Source organism: Salvelinus fontinalis, chromosome 30, assembly GCF_029448725.1.
Source record: "Salvelinus fontinalis isolate EN_2023a chromosome 30, ASM2944872v1, whole genome shotgun sequence".
In the NCBI taxonomy this organism is placed as follows: Eukaryota; Metazoa; Chordata; class Actinopteri; order Salmoniformes; family Salmonidae; genus Salvelinus; species Salvelinus fontinalis.
Genome location: NC_074694.1, coordinates 30,083,546 through 30,107,688, shown reverse-complemented (window position 1 = coordinate 30,107,688; position 24,143 = coordinate 30,083,546). Strand labels below are relative to the sequence as shown.

The 24,143-nt window shown below is 42.8% G+C and overlaps 1 protein-coding gene across 3 annotated transcripts in view; it reads left to right on the top strand.

The window, feature by feature from the left end:
- mprip (myosin phosphatase Rho interacting protein) overlaps positions 1 to 24,143 on the top strand; it is a 66,595-nt gene that overhangs the window by 38,082 nt on the left and 4,370 nt on the right. For 2 of the 3 annotated variants that reach the window (XM_055890416.1, XM_055890417.1), the window contains exons 8-16: positions 1,844 to 1,948; positions 3,755 to 3,811; positions 4,467 to 4,535; positions 4,786 to 4,875; positions 5,071 to 5,748; positions 5,903 to 6,040; positions 7,604 to 10,279; positions 18,461 to 18,608; positions 19,825 to 19,942. In XM_055890416.1, the coding sequence (XP_055746391.1) occupies positions 1,844 to 1,948; positions 3,755 to 3,811; positions 4,467 to 4,535; positions 4,786 to 4,875; positions 5,071 to 5,748; positions 5,903 to 6,040; positions 7,604 to 10,279; positions 18,461 to 18,608; positions 19,825 to 19,942 (4,079 nt within the window). The remainder of the gene's footprint in view (positions 1 to 1,843; positions 1,949 to 3,754; positions 3,812 to 4,466; positions 4,536 to 4,785; positions 4,876 to 5,070; positions 5,749 to 5,902; positions 6,041 to 7,603; positions 10,280 to 18,460; positions 18,609 to 19,824; positions 19,943 to 24,143) is intronic. The other variant, XM_055890419.1, reaches the window with a different exon arrangement.

The following is a 24,143-nucleotide window of genomic DNA, read 5'->3' as shown; positions in this document are numbered from 1 at the left end:
TGATTTGTTGGATATTTCTTAATCTCTTGTTTCTTCTTTTTTGTTATTTTTTTAATTATTTGTGTATTAGTGTTGTACTGTTAGACATTTATTGCACTGCTAGGGCTAGAAACATGCTTTTCGTCGCTGCTGATGCTTTAACATATGCTAATCGGTGTACGTGACAAATAAACTTTGATTTGAAATGACACCGCACTGGATCTCTAAAATAGGGCTTTAGATTCTGTGAGCTGCTGCACATGAAGCAGACTTTTTCTGTCTCGTGTGTGTTATATATTCTCTCTGTGTCTGTGTGTGTGTCCTTGTTTCGGTTAGAGGTCAAAGGATCTGGAGAGTGTGCTGTATTCATTGCCAGTTTCCATTATGTGGCTGGATTCCCATGATGATATTAACTTCCCTTTCCCACTCTGCCCTTGCCGGGACAAAACGCCTCTGTTGTAGGACCAACAACAGAAAGACCCCAAAGAGAGAGACTGTACCCAAAATGTTCCTCCAATAAAGTGTCCCGGGCCAAAGTGCCCCCAGAAGAGAGCTGTTTTTCTGACCAGTTTGTCCTGTCTGTGTTGTCAAGCATAAGGGCACTTGTAGTAAACATCATTCCACCTGCACTTACACACTCTCCATTCAAGGGCTTTACTGGCATGGGAAACGTGTATGTTAACATTGCCAAAGCAAGTGAAGTAGATAATAAACAAAAGTAAAATAAACAATACAAATTAACAGTAAATATTACACTCACAGAAGTTACAAAAGAATAAAGACATTTCAAATGTCATGTATATATACAGTATTGTAACGATGTGCAAATAGTGAAAGTACAAAAGGGAAAATTAATAAGCATAAATATGTGTTGTATTTACAATGGTGTTTGTTCTTCACTGGTTGCCCTTTTGTGGCAACAGGTCACAAATCTTGCTGCTGTGATGGCACATTGGTATTTCACCTAGTAGATATGGCAGTTTATCAAAATTGGGTTTGTTTTCGAATTCTTTGTGGATCTGTGTAATCTGAGGGAAATATGTGTCTCTAATATTGTCATACATTTGGCAGGAGGTTAAGAAGTGTAACTCAGTTTCCACCTCATTTTTTGGGCAGTGTGCACATAGCCTGTCTTCTCTTGAGAGCCAGGTCTGCCTACTGCGGCCTTTCTCAATAGCAAGGCTATGCCTACTGAGTCTGTACATTGTCAAAGCTTTCCTTAAGTTTGGGTCAGTCACAGTGGTCAGGTATTCTGCCACCGTGTACTCTGTTTAGGGCCAAGTAGCATTCTAGTTTACTGTTTTTTTGTTAATTCTTTCCAATGTGTTAAGTAATTATTTGTTTGTTTTCTCATGATTTGGTTGGGTCTAATTGTGTTGCTGTCCTGGGGCTCTGTGGGGTGTGTTTCTCTCCTCTCCTATCTCTACTGTTCTCTCTCTCTCTCGTTCTTTCTGAGACACACCGCTCCTAGATGAGGCTTGTTTTCTTCTGCATCAGAGCATTGTCTTTGTTTCCATCCTCTGGTTCAGTGAAAGGCTGTTGGGTTCAGTTCCGTGTTAGAATATGTGATTCTGTTAAAAAATAACTTGTTCTTGTGACAGTGCAGAGAGATGTTAGCACATGTTAAACTGTTCACATGGGAGGGTTGTTCTTCTCATAAAAACATAAATGGCATACCACAGAAATGAAGGCTTTAATATGTTTGGTAGGTAGACTGTTCTGTAAAAGTGTGAGGGAAAACTGGGAGAAACGGAATTGGGCTCATGACACATTGATATGACTCCTTTCAGATGTAGACACTCAGATATGAGCCATTTTGACACACATAGCTGCTGTAGTATTGACGTCATGTTGTGTGTTTCAGGAGCAGAGACATGACCTGGGCCAGAGCCTGGACTTCCCCTCCACTCTGCCCCCTCTGAGACGAGCCAAGTCCCTGGACCGCAGGACAACCGAGTCTGTCATGACCGTTAGTACCATTTTACTCTCCTCTCTTCTGTCGTTCCGTCTTACTACGTTACCTCTCAGGGTGTGCCTACTCAAAAACACACCAGGGAGAGTTTGAAACTGAGAACATTGTAATCAGTGAGCGTTGTTTACCTAAGGCGTGTGTGCGTGTTCTTGTATGTGTGGGCTAAGCTGAAGGAGCTTTCTCTCCAGGGCCAGACAACACCACAATAGTTCTGCTGTTCTCCTAAAGCTGCGGGGTTAGAGGTCATCGGCAACGCCAGGACTTTAGCCCGGCTGAGTTGTGGGGTTGGTGGAGTATACGGGTTGGGTAACATTGTGGGTATACGGGTTGGGTAACAGGGTTAAGAGTATTTGGGTTGAGAAAGGGCCCAGCAGGCCTTAGCTAGTGTAAATGTTATGATAATGAGCCACTCTGTCCTATTAAAGCACTAAACCTTTTAACCACATGGGACTGGAGTTTCTGGCTAGAACATCATGTCGTTACAGCAGCTTTGGTTGGGAAATGATACTCCTGGCTTGGCTGTAGTAATGAATGAATGAACCCATATTGGTACACATAGTGCCTTTGTTGGTTCAATAAAATAGGCCGTCAAGGGATTGTTATAGTTTCATAAAGTTGATTATCTATTAGTCTGCACCTCGTGAACTTTGACAAATTCATTAGGTATTTTGGGGGGTCGTTTGGTTCCTACTCTTTTGGGCTGTATTCGCGACCAGGGTTTTCATGACTGGGATGTTAGATGATGTTACTGTAAACTAACGGACAGTCAAGGGCACTGTGATGGGTGATGTGGTTAGGACATACTGTTTCAGAGCTGGTTGGTTGGTGTCCTGGATGTCCTAATGCAGTCCTCCATGCTACAGGGGGCAGCACAGTCTCCTCTCCTGTCCAGGTTATCTTCTTGCTACTCATGTGTTCGGCCATGGCCCTCAGGCCTCTGTGTGTCGCCACCCATTCTGCTGTGTGTGTGTGTCTCGTGTATGTTTGAGGAGTGTGTGTGTTTGTGAGAGAAAGAGTGTGTGTGTGTGTGCCACAAACCAGCACTGCTTCCCCAGGGCACTTTGTGTTTTCTTCCACTGTGTGAAACCACAACAGACATTAAATGTTTTATTGGACTTGTACAGAAGGCTATGTGATGCTAAATGGAGTAGGTACATATTTCCCCTAACCACTGCTCCAGGGTCAGTTACTATTGTATCCTCCTAATGTTTATGGTAGGATTGGTGGTAAGGTAATCTGATCCTAGATATGTGATCAGGGGAAACTTCTACCTCACGCGGTGCCAGCATGTGGATGGTGTTTTCCTGCTCTTTCTCAGACACCAAGTTTTGTTTTGAAGGTTGACCAAAGTTAACTGATGAAGGGTCTTTTTGACCTTACAAATGTTCGATTATAGTCGTTACAAATATTCTAAATTGTCTAAATACGTTACCATCTAAGTAACAAAGTGCAGAAAATGTAGCATGTTGGATTTAAAATGCTTCTGTCAGCTATGTACTCTAGTCGCTTAGTCGGGTTAATTCATACTTTTCTTTCAGCTGTGAGTGCCTGTAAGTATGACCTGTTAAAATGATGGTCCTAAGTGGAACCAAGATAGGCTATGTGGTTTTTAAAAGGCTGCAAGATTAGTATCTGTGTGTTTCAGCATCTCTTGGTTCATCTTGCATGATCTTACTGTGTGGGTTCACTAGACTGCCACTAGACCACAGGTTGATTTAATTGGCATTTTTAAAGAGTACATTTTGTGTTATGCTTGTAGGGATGTTGTGTAATAATGCTGAGCATATTTGTTTCTCATTCCAGCCCGACTTGCTGAACTTCAAGAAAGGTTGGATGGTGAAGCTGGATGAGCAAGGACATGTAAGCAATAAATAAAACCTAGGAACTTCACCAGAACAACCGATGTTGCTTTTCTAATGTTTCAGGGAAATTGAATCACTTGAAAAAATAACATTTTATTGATGCCATGAGATTTGAAAATGGTACTTTTCTTTTTGGTGAGTTTATCAAAGTAGGCAGTCGGTTGAAGTTCAAACGTTATCTGAACGTTCACCTAAAACATTCTAGAACGTCTGTAGCATTCTATGGCCTTTTAGTGCCACGCGTCAGCCAGTCTTTGATGGCACAGCTTCAATGGGGGACAGTTGAAAGGGTACTGTGGTGCTTCTGTTTTTACAGCAGGTCTATGCTCTTTTACAGCTGTGTTGATTGTGTAGACTGATGCTCCAACGCTATATTACAGTCTAAATTAACATTAAGCTTTCATAGAAATCATTACTTTTCAGAGGGCTACCAACATCTCTTCAGTATCTGCTGTCATAGGGGTTTGTTCTTGTCTTTCTCTTTGCTGTGTGTATTTCACACAGAATGTCATTATTCCATTATTTCTTAGTTTCTCATAACTCTCACTGGCACTAAATGGATGTTTTATTCTCTGGCTACAGCAGTAACAGAACAGTTTCTGTATTCCCAGTGAACTCTGTGACCTGTGTTCCCTCTCTCCTTTTCTGAACAGTGGAAGAAGTATTGGTTCGTACTGACAGACCACAGCCTCGGATACTACAAGGACTCCATTGCTGAAGAGGTGACTTATTTTTCAATCCATCTAGACTGGTCATTCGTCCTAGTTTAACTGTGACCAACAGTAGCAATGGCTGTAGTTATCTTTAAAGAAATGGAATACATGTTTGCCAATACAGTTTTGTTTTTCCTATTGATATCTTCGTAAGTGCCCAGTTAAAACATTTAAAATCTCCAACTCCTGCAGTGCTGATAATAGTCTATTCTGTCTTCCTGATTTTGTTTTCATCATCTGTAATGTTGCTGTATTGCAGGCTTCAGATCTGGACGGGGAAATAGACCTGTCTACGTGTTATAATGTCACTGAATACCAGGCTCAACGCAACTACGGCTTCCAGATACATGTAAGCCCCAATCACTCGCGTACAATCTCAGATTATCTTTATGTAATAACAATGATTTACATTTATGTATTCCCTTTTTACATTTTTTATTAAAAAGCTCTTCAATGTATGGATGTAACACACCCCTTTACTATCACCCAATAGTGCAGCAGTTAATATACAGTTTGAATCTAACGCCCTAACTGTCCTCCTCAGACCCAGGAGGGCATGCACACCCTGTCGGCCATGACTGCAGGCATAAGGAGGAACTGGATCCAGGCTGTCATGAAAAACGTCAGACCCTCCACTGCTCCGGATGTGGCAAGCAACCATGGCTCCTTCTCCCCACTGGAGGGACTACTTCGGCCGGACGTGACCCAGGACTCCCTTTCCTCCGAAACCTCGTCCATGGAGCGAGAGCCAGGGCCAGGCCCCAAGAAAAGTCGGGCCCGCGAGCGCCGGCGAGAGGGCCGTTCCAAGACCTTCGACTGGGCCGAGTTCCGACCCATCGCCCAGGCTCTGGCCCAGCAGCGGGCCCAGGAGGCCGAGCCCCTGCAGACTGACCTAGGAGACCCCGATCGGAGCCAGAGGCGGGAAGAACGAAGGAGGAGAATTGAGTCTGTGATTAGTTCCTCCGTGGACCAACCAGCAGGCTCCGAGGCTGGGAGAATGGACTATGAGAGTGGGAGAGGGAGTGAAGGCAGCCCTGGGGGTGAGTGTGGGGGTCCCCCCTCCCTGGACAGGCAGCAGAAGGTGGAGGAGGAGATCGAGCAGCACTGGCAGCAGGTGGAGCAGACTCCCATCAGGGATGAGAGGAGGGTACCTCTGCCCTCGACACTGCAGACCAGGGAGACGGCCGAGCTGGAGAAACTGCTGGAGAGCTACAAGAAAGGGGTGAGTATGGGTTTTGTGTGTATGTGTATGTTAGTGCGCATGTGGTTCACTTGAACCGAGATCAATGCACTGTAAAAGGTTGGGTTCTTGATAGATCAGTGCTCTCCTGTGTTTCCTCATTTTCACCTTGTCCGTTCTGTGGTGCCTCTCCCAGGTAGAAGAGCTAAAGCTGCAGTTGGAGAGCTGTCACCAGCAACTGGTGGACTCCAACCAGCACAAACACAATCTGGAGGTCCAACTGAAGACGGCTCTGGAGAGAGAGCAGCACGTCCGCACCGGATACATCTCCCCGGTAAGCACCACAGCTCTAGCTGTTTCTTCTTCTCCTCCACCTCCTCATCCTCAGAGCTGTTTTATTCTCTAGAGGCAATCGTGTTGAGTTCATACCTGAGCTAAGATTATCAACTCAAAGTACAGATTGAGCTTTGTTCTTCCATTTCGTAACCTCCTTTGCATGTTGTATTTTTATTGTGAGAAAACATCAAACTGACTGACATCAAAGCTACAAACCAGCTCCAGAATGTGCCTTTGCATGAGTCCGTTCATTGCATGTGAGGAGAAACATGAGATCTTGTTTTTATGCTTCTTCTGGTTCATCCCCTCAGGCTGTTGTGTTTTAGATGTAGGACAGATGTCAAGAACTCATGCTAGTGTATTGAACATGATGCATTCAATTAATGATTAACATTAGATGGATACGTTTCCTTATCAACGTTCCTGTAATGCTCTAGATGGCATGAATGCATTAGGCCACTTGACTTCAACAGTAGAGCCATAGTTGTTGAAATGATGACGTTTGGCTCAGAACTGTATAAAAACATTTTTGGCTTGTTTCATTATGATTTTGTTTGCATGTATTTCATATTTTTTCATATTTTATTAACCACTGTTCTGACCATCCATTTTTCTTTTAACTAATGTGTGAGCCATACCATTATGCAGGTATTAGTTGTCTATTGGATTTTGTGTGTGTGTGTGTTTGTGTGAGGGGAAAAAGAGAGAGCGAGAGAGGTGATTATCTGTCCGTATGGTGGGTGAATTGATGCTTTTTGAATTCCTCACCACATATTGTGTAAATCTGTTGAGGTTATCAAAGAAATATATATTTTTTTTTGATAGTTTGTGCAACAATCAAAATGAGATTCAGTTAAAAGTGGACTCTGGAGAAATGTTTGAGTTGATGGCTAGGATGTTCAGAGAGGGAGAGAGGGAATGTAAGCAGTTTATGCTGACCTTTGCGTCTTTTTTCTAAAGCCTTCAAAACAGGGCATTGACATCCTCCTAAGAAAGGAAAATAATAAATTTCCTGTTCATGTTGTGGTTTTTACTGGAACCATACATTTTTACCTGCATTGGTACATTTGCAATTACGCAATGTGATGCAATTTGATGAGTGCCCTTTGAGAAATGTTTCTGTTTTTGTGAAAGACACGAAGAGTTGAGAAAAAAGAGATTTCAAGAAGGTTATTTATTCCTAGGACCTGGTATGCCACTCATCTCTAAGTAAACCACCTAGCTAGCACTAATTTTGCATTACTTACCCCATGAAATAACTCTTAACCATTTAATGTGCATGCTCTTTTGTGATTTACTAACCGTGGCCATTAAATCTCTTTCCATTGCTCTAATTCTAATAATTTAGCCTACTGATGGAAGCTGGATTCTACCTCTAATGTTTTTAATCGTTATGTTTAGTTACATAATTTTGTAGTCAAAATTATAATTATTATGATTTCATAATGTTTCATTTCTATGAATCCAGAGGGAAATAATTGATGGATTACCTAAAACAATTTAGCTAGCCTTTTTCACCCCGCTGTGTGTGTTAACCAACTGTCTGGTCCCCTTTTCCAAGCTGGAGCTCCCTTTGGTTCTGGAGGCTGATATCGAGCCCCAGACGAAGAGCCCAGAACTGGTTCATTCTCAAGCTCAGAGCTTAGCAAGGAAGTACCAGGAGACCAAAGAGCTCCTGCAGCTACAAGAACTGAAAAAGCGCAATATGCAGGCACAGCTTGGACTCTCGCTTTCTCACCTCTCCATCAAGGAACCTTACCTTTCCGACCCCCAAACAACAGCCCCTCTGCACAGCCTGCCTCCGTCAGAGCCACCCGTCGAAAAGACCGTCAGCTTTTTGATCAAAGATAGTGCGGACATTATTCAAGAGTTAGAGGACTTGATCTCAGGAAAGCTCCTGACTCTAAAGGGACTGGATAGATTGCTACGATCTCACAGTGAATTCAGTCTGGAGGGTAGTCTGGATATAGGAGAAAAGGGTAGCTGCGAGAGGCTCTTACAGAGCTGGAAGTATCAGCAGGAGGTAGAGAATGAGACTATGAGGAAGAGCTTGGCCAGGGCGGGCGAAAGCATCCGCAATTACGAATCACGACTCCTGACCATGGAAGACATGCTGGGAAGGGTTCAGGAGCAGAAGGTGGAGAGCCTGAAGAGCTCTTATGGACCTCTGTGTCAAAATGAAGAGCACTCTGAATGCCACGAGATCACAATCAGGACTTTGTCCCAGAGGGTCGAACTTCTAACGAGCGAAAATGGAGCGCTGCACCAGCGCTATCAGGAGATAGTGAACCAACTGACTGAGGCAGATAGGGAGATAGATAGGCTTAAAGATGAGCTAATCAACTTGCAAGGTGGGAAACAGCACCTACTGATCCTAGAGGAGCTGAACGGAGTTAGGGCCAGACTAGCGGAGAGCGAAGCCCATGCTATTGACAGGGAGGTCTATGAGCGTGAGCTGAATGAGAAATCTGTGAAGCTTCATGAGGCGCTGGTCACCTTGGAGGTGCTAGGAAACAGCCTGAATGACACAGAGAGAAGACTGCAGCTGAAAGAGGCCACTCTCACAGGTCTGGGATTCCAAATGGCCAAAGAAGGTGACGATGCGCCCCCTAAGGAGAAACTCAAAGAGCAGCTGGAGGGCACAGAGGCCAAGCTCTTAGAAAAGGAAGCGCTCCTTCAGTCCACACAGCATCTCTGTAGAGAACTTCAAGCTCAGACGGTTGAACTTAAAACTAGAAACCAGGAATCTGAGAGACTCCAGAGTCAAAAACTTATAGAGGCAGAGAATGAGATTAGGATGATGCGAGCAAAATTAGAGGCAAAGTCAGCTCGGGGGGAACAAGAAGTGAATGTTAATGAAGAGTTGATGCAGACAAGTGAGAGGCAGGTAGTAGACGAAAGTGTTATAAAGCAATTAGTAGGTGGGGTAAAGATGAAGTCTGAGGCCCTTAGTAAGGTGCTAGAAGTGTTAGCGAAGGTAGATATTAGTGTGGACAAAACGCTAATTGATATGAAAAGCACTTTACATATCACAGACTGCCTTGGGTCCTTTGAAGAGGAGCCGGATGAAGTAAGTCAGAGAGTAATGAAAAGGTTGGTATTCGAGGCAGAGTTCTGTAGTCGTCTATTAAGTGCTGTAGAGGTTAACCCAGGCGAGACGGAAGGTGGAAGTTCATGTAGTTTTGAAAGGCGTGTGGCAGAGCGTATGGTAGCTGAGAAGAGCATGTTGCTGTTGATGAACAGGATTTGTCCTCGACCAAAGATGGAAGTTGATAATGAGATGGCTGTGACTGCACAGACCATGGAAGCAGACCTTTTGAATTGGTCCAGCTGGCTTGATAATGACACCAACACTCTCATTTTGAAAGATTTAACAGAGGCATTGCAAGATAAAGTGTTTTTATTGAACCTAATTGCCTCCACAATTGAGACATCCACTAATGACAGGCTCCTGTCCTTGGTCCTAGCTAGCTTTGATTCCAGCAAACTAAAGAAACAATGGTCTGAGCACCTTGAAGACGCAGCCACAGAAGCCAACATGTCCTATCTCATCAGCAGGCTGAAGTTCCAACACGAGAAAGAGCTGAAAGAAACAATGCTTGAAAAACGTCCGATTGGCAACTCTGACTGTGCAAACTGCTCTCTACTGAGAGAACTGAACCAAGATCTACATTCCAAAATGGCGGATATACAGAATTATCTGTCGAGCCTTGAAAGCCCTATGAGTGAAGATACTAGACCAATAACACACATTCAGATCGAAGGAGAGCCCATTGACTCCCTGGACAAGGCCATTCAGCTACAGGACATGGTGGCCAAGCACAAGCTGGAGCTGCGGGAGATCAAGGACGTCTATGCACAGGAAACAGAAAAGCTGAGACAGGAGGTGGCAAAGGTGGCCGAGATAATGCGTTTAGAACGTGAAGAGAACGTGAAGGAGATCGACTCTCTGACTGTCTGTATGGAGAACCTGAAGAAGAAACACGAGATGGAGAGGAGTGTTCTGCTGGAGAAGTTCCACCACCAGATGGATGTCACCCCAGGAGGAAGCTATCTCACTGGGGCAGAGGATGGGACGATGTCCCCTGAGACCTCCACAACCTCTGCCCTCAAGGAGCAAATCCAGGATCTGGTGGCCCAGGTCTCAACCATGACGGAAGAGATTAAGCGGAGGGAGCACCAGGGTGACGCAGCTACCCTCCGGCTGAAATACGACAAAGACCTGGAGAACCTGAAGGTGGAAGCCATTCCTTGTACTTGCTGTTCCTCCGTCCGTGATGCCTTCTGTCTCCTTGTGGCACCCCCCACCCTCCCCGACCCCTTCCTACCTGCCCTTACCCCCCTTTCCCCTCTAACCCTGCTCTGCTCACTCTGCTGTCCTTTTCTTTGTAAAACAGTATCCTCCAATGTTGCATGGTTGACTAATTCACTGTTCAGTGCATGTGGTTGTTGACACTAGTTGTGTGCTGAGGAACCCATTTTGTTTCACAGGAAAAGGTTAGTTAACTAGAACTCCCAGAACTAGGGCAACTGGAACATTGTTAATGTGGGAGGCAACCTATCTGCCTAGAGAGATTTACCAGAACCTGTCCTAAAGTCACATGAAAGTCAGGCTGACAGAATTTATTTTTAAGTCATGTTATATAGTCTCTATCAGCATATTTTCACATCCAATGGTAAATTGCCCCTTATCATACCATAAAGTATAGTTGCTGATGAAATGAGTTCCTCAGAAGGCACAGTTTGATGTGCTTGATGACAGATTCCTTTCTTCAATTGGTGTTGTATATTAGAAGTGTCGAAGACAAATGGTTGAACCCCTTTTAGACCTGTCTAACTATTGAGTTATCCTCAACAGACACATTATTTAGGTAATGAGGTGGATATATTGCTTTTTTTCTTGAGAATGAAATCAGCTGCATTTGAAGATGCCTTTTTGTCTTTGATGTTGTGATGTTGCTTTAACTGGCTAAACGTTCAACTTTTCCCCTCCTGACTTGCTGATTAACAATTCATGATAATTGACAGGCATTCAAAACATTGCAGAATACTTGAAGCTTAGACGTAATTACTTTTTTGGAAAAGTAATGCTTAAAAGTAAGAAATGTAAAGCAAGATCTAATCGCAACTGAAAAGTTTACTAACCACAAGTCATTCCCTGATGATCGTCTACCCAGAATCTTTGGTACTGTATGTAAACGTAGAGTTACCCAGATGTTTCTATATGTCGTAGATCCTATGTTTGTATATATTTTGACTACAGAGTATTTCCAGGTAAAAAAAAAATCCTCCATTGTCATGGTCTCTCTACATTACATTATGTTGTAGATGTGTATTAGAATTACACACGTAATTTATGATCAGGCTCCAGCTGTACAGTCGTAGCAAAGTTTTGAGTGATACAAATATTAATTTCCACAAAGTCTGCTGCTTCAGTGTCTTTAGATGTTTTTGTCAGATGTTACTATGGAATACTGAAGTATAATTACAAGCATTTCATAAGTGTCAAAGGCTTTTATTGACAATTACATGAAGTTGATGCGAAGAGTCAATATTTGCAGTGTTGACCCTTCTTTTTCAAGACCTCTGCAATCCGCCCTGGCATGCTGTCAATTAACTTCTGGGCCACATCCTGACTGATGGCAGCCCATTCTTGCATAATCAATGCTTGGAGTTTATCAGAATTTGTGGGGTTTGTTTGTCCACCCGCCTCTTGAGGATTGACCACAAGTTCTCAATGGTATTAAGGGTAGTTTCCTGGCCATAGACCCAAAATATTGATGTTTTGTTCCCCGAGCCACTTAGTTATCACTTTTGCCTTATGGCAAGGTGCTCTATCATGCTGGAAAAGGCATTGTTCGTCACCAAACTGTTCCTGGATGGTTGGTAGAAGTTGCTCTCGGAGGATGTGTTGGTACCATTCTTTATTAATGGCTGTGTTCTTAGGCAAAATTGTGAGTGAGCCCACTCCCTTGGCTGAGAAGCAACCCCACACATGAGTGTTCTCAGGATGCTTTACTGTTGGCATGACACAGGACTGATGGTAGCGCTCACCTTGTCTTCTCCGGACAAGGTTTTTCCGGATGCCCCAAACAATCGGAAAGGGGATTCATCAGAGAAAATGACTTTACCCCAGTCCTCAGCAGTCCAATCCCTGTACCTTTTGCAGAATATCAGTCTGTCCCTGATGTTTTTCCTGGAGGGAAGTGGCTTCTTTGCTGCCCTTCTTGACACCAGGCCATCCTCCAAAAGTCTTTGCCTTACTGTGCGTGCAGATGCACTCACACCTGCCTGCTGCTATTCCTGAGCAAGCTCTGTACTGGTGGTGCCCCGATCCTGCAGCTGAATCAACTTTAGGAGACGGTCCTGGCGCTTGCTGGACTTTCTTAGGTGCCCTGAAGCCATCTTCACAACAAATGAACAGCTCTCCTTGGAGTTCTTGATGATCCAATAAATGGTTGATTTAGGTGCAATCTTACTGGCAGCAATATCCTTGCCTGTGAAGCCCTTTTTGTGCAAAGCAATGATGGCAACACGTGTTTCCTTGCAGGTCACCATGGTTGACAGAGGAAGAACAATGGTTCCAAGCACCACCCTTCTTTTGAAGCTTCCAGTCTGTTATTCGAACTCAATCAGCATGACTGAGTGATCTCCAGCCTTGTCCTCATCAACACTCACACCTGTGTTAACGAGAGAATCACTGACATGATGTCAGCTGGTCCTTTTGTGGCAGGGCTGAAACGCAGTGGAAATGTTTTTGGGGGATTCAGTTCATTTGCATGGCAAACAGGGACTTTGTAATTAATTGCAATTCATCTGATCACTCTTCATAACATTCTGGAGTATATGCAAATTGCCATCATACAAACTGAGGCAGCAGACTTTGTGAAAATTAATATTTGTGTCATTCTCAAAACTTTAGGCCACGACTGTATATGAATAGTTTTAAGAGCTGTTGTTTTCTGCATGTGTTTATTAGTCTTGAATGGAGACTGTTTCTAAGCAGATGGCATGGGTTGTAAACCTCAGGAAAGAAACATGCATGTGACCTCCAAAATAAAGGAAACACTTAAGTAAATTAGAGATACAATGTATTTTGAAAGCAGATGCTTCCACACAGGTGTGGTTCTTAAGTTAATTAAGCATTTAACATCCGATCATGCTTCGCGGTCATGTATAAAATGCCCAGTTGCCCATTATTTTGGCTAACATGACTGTAAGAAGAGATCTCTGTGACTTTGAAAAAGGCTTCTCAGTAACCAAATCTCAACCCAATTTAATCTTAAGGGAGATTCTGGAGTGGCTTTTTTCACCACCATCAACAAAACTACAAATGATGTAATTTCTCATGAAACAATGGTATCGCATTCCTCCAATAGAGTTCCAGATACTTGTAGAATCTATGTCAATGCGCACTGAAGCTGTTCTGTAAGCTTGTGGTGGCCCAACGCCCTATTAAGACACTTGTTGAGACTATGTTGGTGTTTCCTTTATTTTGGCAGTTACCTGTAGATCTTCTAGTCAGGTTTACGCCACAGTTGGATGCACAGCTGACATGAAATGCAAGACATATGCTATTCCATGTCTTTTGTTGCTGCTGGTGATATAATCTTTGTATTGTTGTTGTGTATAGGGATGGACAGGTGGTAGCCAGGTATTTGTGCAGTAGCAGTGCTCTTCCTGGTCGTAGATGGCTGCTGTGTGTGCAGGACAGGTTTCATCTCTTGAACAGCACATTCCCTCAGTTAGACCCACACTTTGTTTGCAAATTTCTCAATAGTGTAGTTGTATACTATACACCAGCCGCCCCATTAAACAGGAAATGGGCCACACACACACTAAACAAAGGGCACGTGTTGCTTGTTGTGAAGTCACAACAGGAAGTGTTCCCCATACAGTTGAAGTTGGAAGTTTACATACACCTTAGCCAAATTAATTTAAACTTAGTTTTTTCACAATTCCTGACATTTAATCCAAGTAAAAATTCCCTGTCTTAGGTTAGTTAGGATCACCACTTTATTTAAAAAAATGTGAAATGGCAGAATAATAGTAGAGAATTATATATTTCAGCTTTCATCTCTTTCATCACATTCCTAGTGGGTCAGAAGTTTACACACACTCAATTAGTATTTGGTAGCATTGCCTTTAAATTGTTTAACGTGGGTCAAACATTTTGAGTAGGCTTCCACAAGCTTCCCACAATAAGTTGGGTTAATTTTGGCCCATTCCTCCTGACAGAGCTGATGTAACAGAATCAGGTTTGTAGGCCTCCTTGCTCGTACACGCTTTTTCAGTTCTGCCCACAAATTTTCTATAGGATTGAGGTCAGGGCTTTGTGACGGCCACTCCAATACCTTGACTTTGTTGTCCTTAAGCCATTTTGCCACAACTTTGGAAGTATGCTCGAGGTCATTGTCCATTTGGAAGACCCGTTTGCGACCAAGCTTCAGCTTCCTGACTGATGTCTTAAGATGTTGCTTCAATATATCCACATCATTTTCCTGCCTAATGATACCATCAATTTTATGAAGTGCACCAGTCCCTCCTGCAGCAAAGCATCCCCACAACATGATGCTGTCACCCCCGTGCTTCACGGTTGGGATGGTGTTCTTCGGCTTGCAAGCCTCCCCCTTTTCCCTCCAAACATAACGATGGTCATTATGGCCAAACAGTTCTATTTTTGTTTCATCAGACCAGAGGACATTTCTACAAAAAGTACGATCTTTGTCCCCGTGTGCAGTTGCAAACCGTAGTCTGGCGTTTTAATGGTGGTTTTAGAGCGGTGGTTTCTTCCTTGCTGAGCGGGCCTGTCGATATAGGACCCGTTTTACTATAGATATAGATACTTTTGTACCTGTTTCCTCCAGCATCTTCACAAGGTCCTTTGCTGTTCTGGGATTGATTTGCACTTTTCGCACCAAAGTACGTTCATCTCATCTCGAGGAGACAGAATGCGTCTCCTTCCTGAGCGGTATGACGGCTGCGTGGTCCCATGGTGTTTATACTTGCGTACTATTGTTTGTACAGATGAACGTGGTACCTTCAGGCGTTTGGAAATTGCTCCCAAGGATGCACCAGACTTGTGGATGGCTACAATTGTTTTTCTGAGGTCTGGCTGATTTTATTTAGATTTTCCCATGATGTCAAGCGAAGAGGCACTGAGTTTGAAGGTAGGCCTTGAAATACATCCACAGGTACACCTCCAATTGACTCAAATGTCAATTAGCCTATCAGAAGCTTCTAAAGCCATGACATAATTTTCGGGAATTTTCCAAGCTGTTTAAAGGCACAGTCAACTTAGTGTATGTAAACTTTTGACCCACTGGAATTGTGAAACAGTGAATTATAAGTGAAATAATCTGACTGTAAACGATTGTTGGAAAAATTACTTATGTCGTGCACAAAGTAGATGTTCTAGCCGACTTGCCAAAACTGTGGTTTGTTAACAAGAAATTTTTGGAGTGGTTGAAAAAAAGTGTTTTATTGACTCCAACCTTAGTGTATATAAACTTCTGACTTCAACTGTATATCCAGCCAGGAAGTTGGCTCACTCTGTCTCTCAGTTTGTTCCCATCTGGGCCAGTTTCCCGAGCACTGGGGACTTATCCCTGTGAAAACAGACTTTGGCTAGAGAGGGAGCATAGGACAGCACCGTTGACTGAGTACTCGGATTAGCAGCGCTGAATAGAGGACGGAAGTAGGTTTTGGGTCGAGCTGGTCGGAAGGCTATTGAAATCCCCTCTTGTGGAAACATGCACTGTAATTATAATAGCATTGTGAATGGCTCTTTCTAAAGCCGTGTTGATCAGGATTACCCCCACCTCATCTCGCCAGACTCCTTTCTCTATATCAAGGTTTCCCAAACTCAGTCCTGGGACCTCCCCTGGGTGCACGTTTTGGCTTTTGCCCTAGCATTACACAACTGATTCCAATACTCAACTCATCATCAAGCTTTGATTATTTGAATCCGCTGTGTAGTGCTAGGGGGGAAAAATAATATATGCACCCAGGTAGGGCTGAGCGATATGGTCTAAAACTCATCTCAATTTTCTCAAATTTATGGCCGATTCACAATATACAGTACCAGTCAAAAGTTTGGACACCTACTCATTTCAGAGTTTAAATTTATTTATTTTTTTACTATTTTCTACTTTGTAGAATAGAAGTGAAAACATCGAAACTATGAAATAACACATGGAATCATGTCGTAACCAAAAAAGTGTTTTAACAAATCTAAATATATTTTATATTTGAGATTCTTCAAAATAGCCACCCTTTGCACACTATTGGCATTTCAATTAACAGGTGTGCCTTGTTAAAAGTAAATTTGTGGAATTTCTTTCCTTCTTAATGCGTTTGAGCCAGTCGGTTGTGTTTTGACAAGGTACTGTAGGGGTGGTGTACAGAAGATAGCCCTATTTGGAAAAAGACCCACTCCATATTATCCAGAACCTAGGCTGAATAAATGCCTTCCACAACCGTAAGATACACTTATAATTAAATTATTTTATAAAAAATAGTTGTACCTGTTTTTTGTAACTTTAAATTTAACCAGAACCATGCATAATGCACATTCACTAATAATGTAGCAGGCATTATAGAAAATGAACACCTCAAAAACAAGCTCTCAAGCACAAGCCCAAGCACTTGGATCGAACTATAATTTCACAAGCTCTGAATTCAAGGCCAAACAGTTGAATTGTTATTAACACAACCTTCTGTCCGTCGCCAACTGTTTGAACAGCATGCTAGCCTGTCCATATTGTCAGATGCTGAAATCAAGTGGCCTACCTTATTTCTCAGAATGAGAACGAGTTGCCAGTTCCTTTATATATTTGTTTTATGCTTATTGCACATTTATAAAACACAGACTAAACAGCTAGTATAACAATCTTTATTTGATTTCAAGGCTGCTAGCGATATGTGGCACTGAGCATTACATTTCCAGAATTAATGTTCATTGGTCTTCTCGAAATTTGAGGAGTTGAAACAAACAATGTATGGTTTGAAAGGTTATCTTCTCCTCTATTACAGTAAAATAATGTCTCCGTGTAACAAGTTGAAACCGTTTGTCAGAGAGGAAGAAGTGATCTCTCATCTTTGTTGTTGTGAGTGGTAATGGGAGGGGCTTGGGACAAAGAAGCAAACCGGGAGGTTTCACTCTCGACAAAATCTGTCAAAAAAAACCTATGCGCTTATTTGAACCTAAGCTTGTCGCCTGCCTTCCCGCCAACGACTCCCATTGTTTTAGGCGGAGACATGAGTATGTTATAGTTATGTACAGATCTCTGGTGTAAATGGGAAGGTGCACAGCACAGAAGGAGCGAACGAGACCAAAACGACAACATGAGAACAAGCGGACATAAACGCAAAAAAAACGAGAAATACAAAAAAACTTGATTCTGCGATACAGGCATTTGGAATATCGCGCAAAAGCATACATTAGAGTTAATCAAATTACTTCGATATATCGTCCAGCCGTACACCCGTTGGGGTCCCGGGACCAAGTTTGGGGAAACTCTGGTCTATACTACTGAAAGGCAGTCCACAGACAGGCTGGCCCTGCCACCTCACGATGACGACACATCAGATTCCACTGTCTGTCCTCACAGTCAGCCTATTATCCAGTGTTTTGTTTGGTCTCATCTTAACCTCCTACATTCTACCAAAGATTAGTTCAATGGTAACAGATTCTAGGTTTTTCAAATTATAGACTTTTACATTTGAGTAATTTAGCAGAGTGACATACAGGAGCAATTCAGGTTAAGTGCCTTGTTAAGGGCACAGCAGCAGATGCTTCACTTTGTCAGCTCGGGGTTTCAAAACAGCAACCTTTCGGTTACTGGCCCAACGGTCTTAACCGCAAGGTTACCTGCCGCCCTAGACAGCAAACAATATCACACTAGACATGAACCAAAGTTGTAATAGGTGTTTTATTTGCAAGCGGCCCAGAGTTTACTTAGCTAAAAACCTGGCAGTGGTTGAATACCTTTACTGTTGCAGGGAACACAGCCTTCTCAATCACATTACGTTCTCGCTGCCTACGCATTCCTTTAACATATTGTGTATTCGGTTGTTTTCTTAATACTTTGTACCATATGCTTATGTTGCTCATGGCTAAATGTGCAGTAGCTAGCTCGGTGTTTGTGATCAGTGTCAATGAATGGATGGTCAGCAGTGGTTGATGCTAGGGCCAGGAGTTTTTCCTGAACTGGACAAGATCTGGATCAGAGTTGATTGGCTTTAACTAGATCCAGAGTTTGACTTGTCCAGGAAAACATTTTATGGCCCTCTTGACCCTTGTTATAATGTATAGAGTTTTTCGTAGTCATGGCACATGGTCTGACAGGAAAAACTCTTGGCCCTAGCTTATGGTTGCATGTGGACTCACTTTTCCCACATTACCTTCCATTAATAGGCCACCTGTGAGAGGGGCTTTACTGCCATGGAGGATTCCCACCAGAAGGTGATCGACGAGCTGCAGAGGAAACACCAGAGAGAGCTGGAAAACCTACACGAGGAAAAGGAGAGGCTGCTAGCCGAGGAGACTGCCGCTACCATAGCCGGTCAGTAGTAATTATGATAGCTATTAGCATTAGCACATTAGTAATCATATAGGCCGAGTGTCCCTTGCTAGCAGTAGCATCAGGCTAACATTAAGTATTTTGTTCAATTGTGTTCGCAAACCCATAATTGTGAGTTACCATGGTCTTTGGGCTATGCTTTAAAATAGTGGATTTTTCTTTCAACCACAGTTACCACTTTTTTGGGGGCATAGACTGTTCTCTCTGCTACCGCACGGCAAGCAGTACCGGAGCGCCAAGTCTAGGTCCAAAATGCTCCAGCTGGCCACCCGGACTATTTACATTGACCCCCCCTTTGTTTTTACACTATTGCTACTCGCTGTTTATTATCTATGCATAGTCACTTTACCCCTACCTACATGTACAAATTAGCTCGACTAACCTGTACCCCCACACATTGACTCGGTACCGGTACCCCCTGTATATACAGTGGCTTGCGAAAGCATTCATCCCCCCTTGGCATTTTTCCTATTTTATTGCCATACAACCTAGAATTAAAATATAATTTTTTGGGTGGGGGGGTTGGAACATTTGATTTACACAACATGCCTACCACTTTGAAGATGCAAAATATTTTTTATATTTTCCTACTTACAAAGCATGTAGAGGTCTGTCATTTTTATCATAGGTACACTTCAACTGTGAGAGACGGAATTAAAAAAAATTGTAATTACTTAAAAATCATGCAATGTGATTTTTTGGATTTTTGTTTTAGATTCCGTCTCACAGTTGAAGTGTACCTATGATAAAAAATTACAGACCTCTACATGCTTTGTAAGTAGGAAAACCTGCAAAATCGGCAGTATCAAATACTTGTTCTCCCCAGTGTACATATGCACGCACCACTTTTCAGTTTTTTTCCCCCCCACCAAATTGGACTCCTTTGTGTATGTCCATTACATGAAATCCAAATATCCATTTAAATTACAGGTTGTAATGTAACAAAATAGGAAAAACGCCATGGGGGATGAATAATATTGCAAGGCGCTGTAGCCTTGTTATTGTTATTTATTGTTACTTTTAATAAAAAAATGTACTTTAGTTTATTTAGTAAATTTTTTCTTAACTCTATTTCTTGTTGTGTTGGGCGCATGTGACAAATACAATTTGATTTGATTTCGTTTTTTTAGTTAGCAGATGGGCCGGCTATGCCAGAGCTCTGCCCCAATAACAACGTTCTTTGTTTTGGTTGCCCCAGCGATCGAGGCGATGAAGAACGCACACCGGTCGGAGCTGGAGAAGGAGCTGGACAAGGCCCGCAAGTCCAACTGCAACACGGAGAACGCAGACATAGAGGAGATATGCAAGCAGCACGAGTAAGTAAAGATATCATGTAGGGCTGGAAATTGACAGGGACCTCACAATACTATGTTATCACGATACTTTGGTGCCGATACGATATGTATTGCGATTCTCACAATTCTTTATGTATTGTGATTCGATTATGTGATTTAATGTAAAAGTGCTGAAAACGTATTTTTCGCCCTATTTTAAAAGAAGATGGAGAACAAGCTATGAAGAAAAAATACTGGAGTTTTGGTGCAGGTACAGCCAACTAGCGCTAAAATAATATTGCAATATTGTCAATGATACAATATATCGTCAAAAATAATATCCCGATATGTAACTATCGATTTTTTTCTTCTTCCCCTCATTGGTACTAGCATATCCCCTAAGTACCACAAGCATATTATATACAGTACACGATGCAAATACACTCTCCAAGATCATACAATCTTGAACTCGCAATAAGCAGGTCAGGTCTCAGGTCTTCATTTAGAGTCAAGACTCAAATTTCCAGTCCAGACTTGAGTCAATGTTTACAATGTTTACTGTTTTTCTAAGGTCAAAACTACTGTCTCAAGTCCCCATCGCTCCCGAATAACTGCATTTTCCTTTAGCATACAGCCAGGTCCAAAATGATTGCCACCCTTGGTAAAAATGACTGTATAAAATAAATAATACAAGTACTGAGCTATTATTGTATGCAACAACAAAAAATTGGCAAATTATATTATTTTAAACTAATACAATTTCTCAGATTTTTTTATTATTATTCAGTAATAATTTATTTTCTCAAAAAGATATTGGTCAAAGTTATTGGCACCCGTTTACCCAATACCTCTCTTTGTGAGGATAACGGCATGAGCCTTTTTCTGAAGTGTTTTAAGAACACATCGGGAGGGATTTCAGACCATTTTAGACCATATCCTTCCTCTGCACTTATGGACTGCCCTTTTCAATTCAATCCATGTATCCGGATGTGATGCAGCCTGGATTCGAACCAGGGACTGTAGCGACGCCTCTTGCACTGAGATGCAGTGCCTTAGACTGCTGCGCCACTCGGGAGCCCTAGTCCAACAATATCTGCCTCCCAAGTGGCGCAGCGGTCTAAGGCACTGCATCGCAGTGCTTGAGGCGTCACTACAGACCCGGGTTCGATCCCAGGCGGTGTCAAAGCCAGCCGTGACCGGGAGAACCATGAGGCGGCACACAATTGGCCCAGCGTCGTCCAGGTTAGGGCATGGTTTGGCTGGCAGGGATTTCCTTGTCCCATCGCGCTTTAGCGACTCCTTGCGGCAGGCTGTGCGCCTGCAAACTGACTTCGGTCACCAGCTGGACGGTGTTTCCGCTGACACATTGGTGCGGCTTCCTTCCGGGTTAAGGGAGCAGTGTGTCAAGAAGCAGTGCGGCTTGGCAGGGTCGTGTTTCGGAGGACGCATGGCTCTCAACCTTTGCCTCTCCCGAGTCCATAGAGGAGTTGCAGCGACGGGACAAGACTGTAACTACCAATTTAGATATCACGAAAATGTGTAAAAATAAAAAAATCCATCAAATATCCACCGCCATATTTTACAGTAGGTATGGGGTTCTTTTCTGCTTATGCATCCTTATTTCGGCATCAAACCCACCACTGGTGTGCATGACCAAAGAGCTCTATTTTCATGTCATTTGACCATAGCACCAGTTCTAATCCAAGTGCCAATGCTGTTTAGCAAACTCCTGGCGTTTACATTTATTGGAAGACATGAGAATGACGCTCTTTGGCTACGCACACCAGTGGTGGATTTGGTGTCGAAATAAGGATGCATAAGCATACAATTAACACATTACAAGGTAATTATTTACAAATGATTTACAAGTATGGCAAGCTAAAAATAGTTAACATACGGTTGTTGATGTGAAGAAATAAAACGGGTGCGTTCTGTCAGAGGAATTAGAACTTTGATCAATGACGTCACTGTCAGGTTACCATGACAAGGACGGGGTCGAAATATAATTTTCTTTTTATGTCTCTTGTTCCGACCCCTCCCCAGTGCCGGCTACGCAAGAGATGTAGACTGAACAAAAATATACTAAACATGTTAAGTGTTGGTCCCATGTTTCATGAACTTTAATTAAAGATCCCATAAATGTTCCATATGCACAAAAATCTTCTTTCTCTCAAATATTGTGCACAAATGTATTTACATCTCTGTTAGTGAGCATTTCTCCTTTGCCAAGATTATCCATCCACCTGACAGGTGTGGCATATCAAGAAGCTGATTAAACAACATGATTATTACACAGGTGCACTTTGTGCTGTGGACAATAAAAGGCCAATCTTAAAATGTGCAGTTTTGTCACATAACAGAATGCCACAGATGTCTTGAGGGAGTGTGCAATTGGCATGCTGACTAGGAATGTCCACCAGAGCTGTTTCCAGATAATTCAATGTTAATTTCTCTACCATAAGCCACCTCCAACGTCGTTTTAGATAATTTGGCAGTACGTCCAACCGGCCTCACTACCGCAGACCATGTGTATGGCGTTGTGTGGGGCCGAGCGGTTTGCTGATGTCAATATTGTGAACAGAGTGCCCCGTGGTGGGGTTATGGTATGGGAAGGCATAAGCTACTGACAATGAACACAATTGCATTTTATCGATGGCAACTCTATGCGAAGGAGATGTCGGGCTGCATGATGCAAATGGTGGTCACACCAGTTACTGACTGGTTTTCTGATCCACGCTCCTACCTTTTTTAAGGTGTCTGTGACCAACAGATGCATATCTTTATTCCCAGTCATGTGAAATCCATAGATTGGGCCTCCCGGGTGGCGCAGTGGTCTAGGGCACTACATCGCAGTGCTAACTGCGCCACCAGAGTCTCTGGGTTCGCCCCCAGGCTCTGTCGCAGCCGGCCGCGACCGGGAGGTCCGTGGGGCGACGCACAATTGGGCCAGCGTCGTCCGGGTTAGGGAGGGTTTGGCCGGTAGGGATTTCCTTGTCTCATCGCGCTCCAGCGACTCCTGTGGCGGGCTTGGCGCAGTGCGTGCTAACCAAGGGGTGCCAGGTACACGGTGTTTCCTCCGACACATTGGTGTGGCTGGCTTCCGGGTTGGAGGCGCGCTGTGTTAAAGAAGCAGTGCGGCTTGATTGGGTTGTGCTTCGGAGGACGCATAGCTTTCGACCTTCGTCTCTCCCGAGCCCGTACGGGAGCTGTAGCGATGAGACAAGATAGTAATTACTAGCGATTGGATACCACGAAAATTGGGGAGAAAAGGGGTTAAAATTTAAAAATAAAATAAAAAAATAAATCCATAGATTAGGGCCTAATGAATTGATTTCAATTGGCTGATTTACCTATATGAACTGTAACTCAGGAAAATCTTTGAAATTGTTGCATGAAGCATTTATATTTTTGTTCAGTGAGTGTGTGTGTGTGTGTGTGTGTGTGTGTGTGTATGTATGTATGTATGTATGTATGTATGTATATATATATATATTATGTTTTATATATATTATATATATATATATGGTCTATACTGGCAAGAAAGTGGTATAAATGGGACTGCAAAAATTACTGCTGATCTCCTCAAAAGTTAAATCAGCTGATCAATCATTTCAGTTGGCCTGAGTCTCTGAGCGTATACAGATTGACGAGAGTTGTAGCATAGGCAGCGCAACAAGATTACAATTGACATATAATGTACATTAACTTTAAATTTACATTAGCAAAGGAATGTCATGTGCCGAGAGAGGGTTCGGGGGCTGCAGTTAAAATGTACTGTAAATATCCCACTATAGCCTCTAGCCAGTACGCATGCTTTTAACAAACTATTCAACTATGCAAGCAAGTTTCCATCTTAATCATATTACACCCTTGAATAATGCAATCACACCACATTATACTCTTGAATAATGCATCAATTCACAAGCATGTGCAGACAATTAAAGGGTTTATTTTCTAGTCCATACCCTCATAACATTTTAGTTTCAAGACAAAAGCACAGTTACTTCTAGCTAGCTAGGTAAAGCTAACAACATGCTTCATCAAGTAACGTTAGCCCATCAAAAATGAGTGGTTACCCCTCTAACATGGATGTAAAAGTACAGTAGACCTACCTTACACCCATTAGAACAAACCAGGCTTCATTTTTATTAATATCATGCAAATCCTTACGTGTGGTTAAAAGCAAATTCTGACTGAAAACGTAGGTAATTCACTGTGGAGTTTAGATCAGAAGTTTTACATG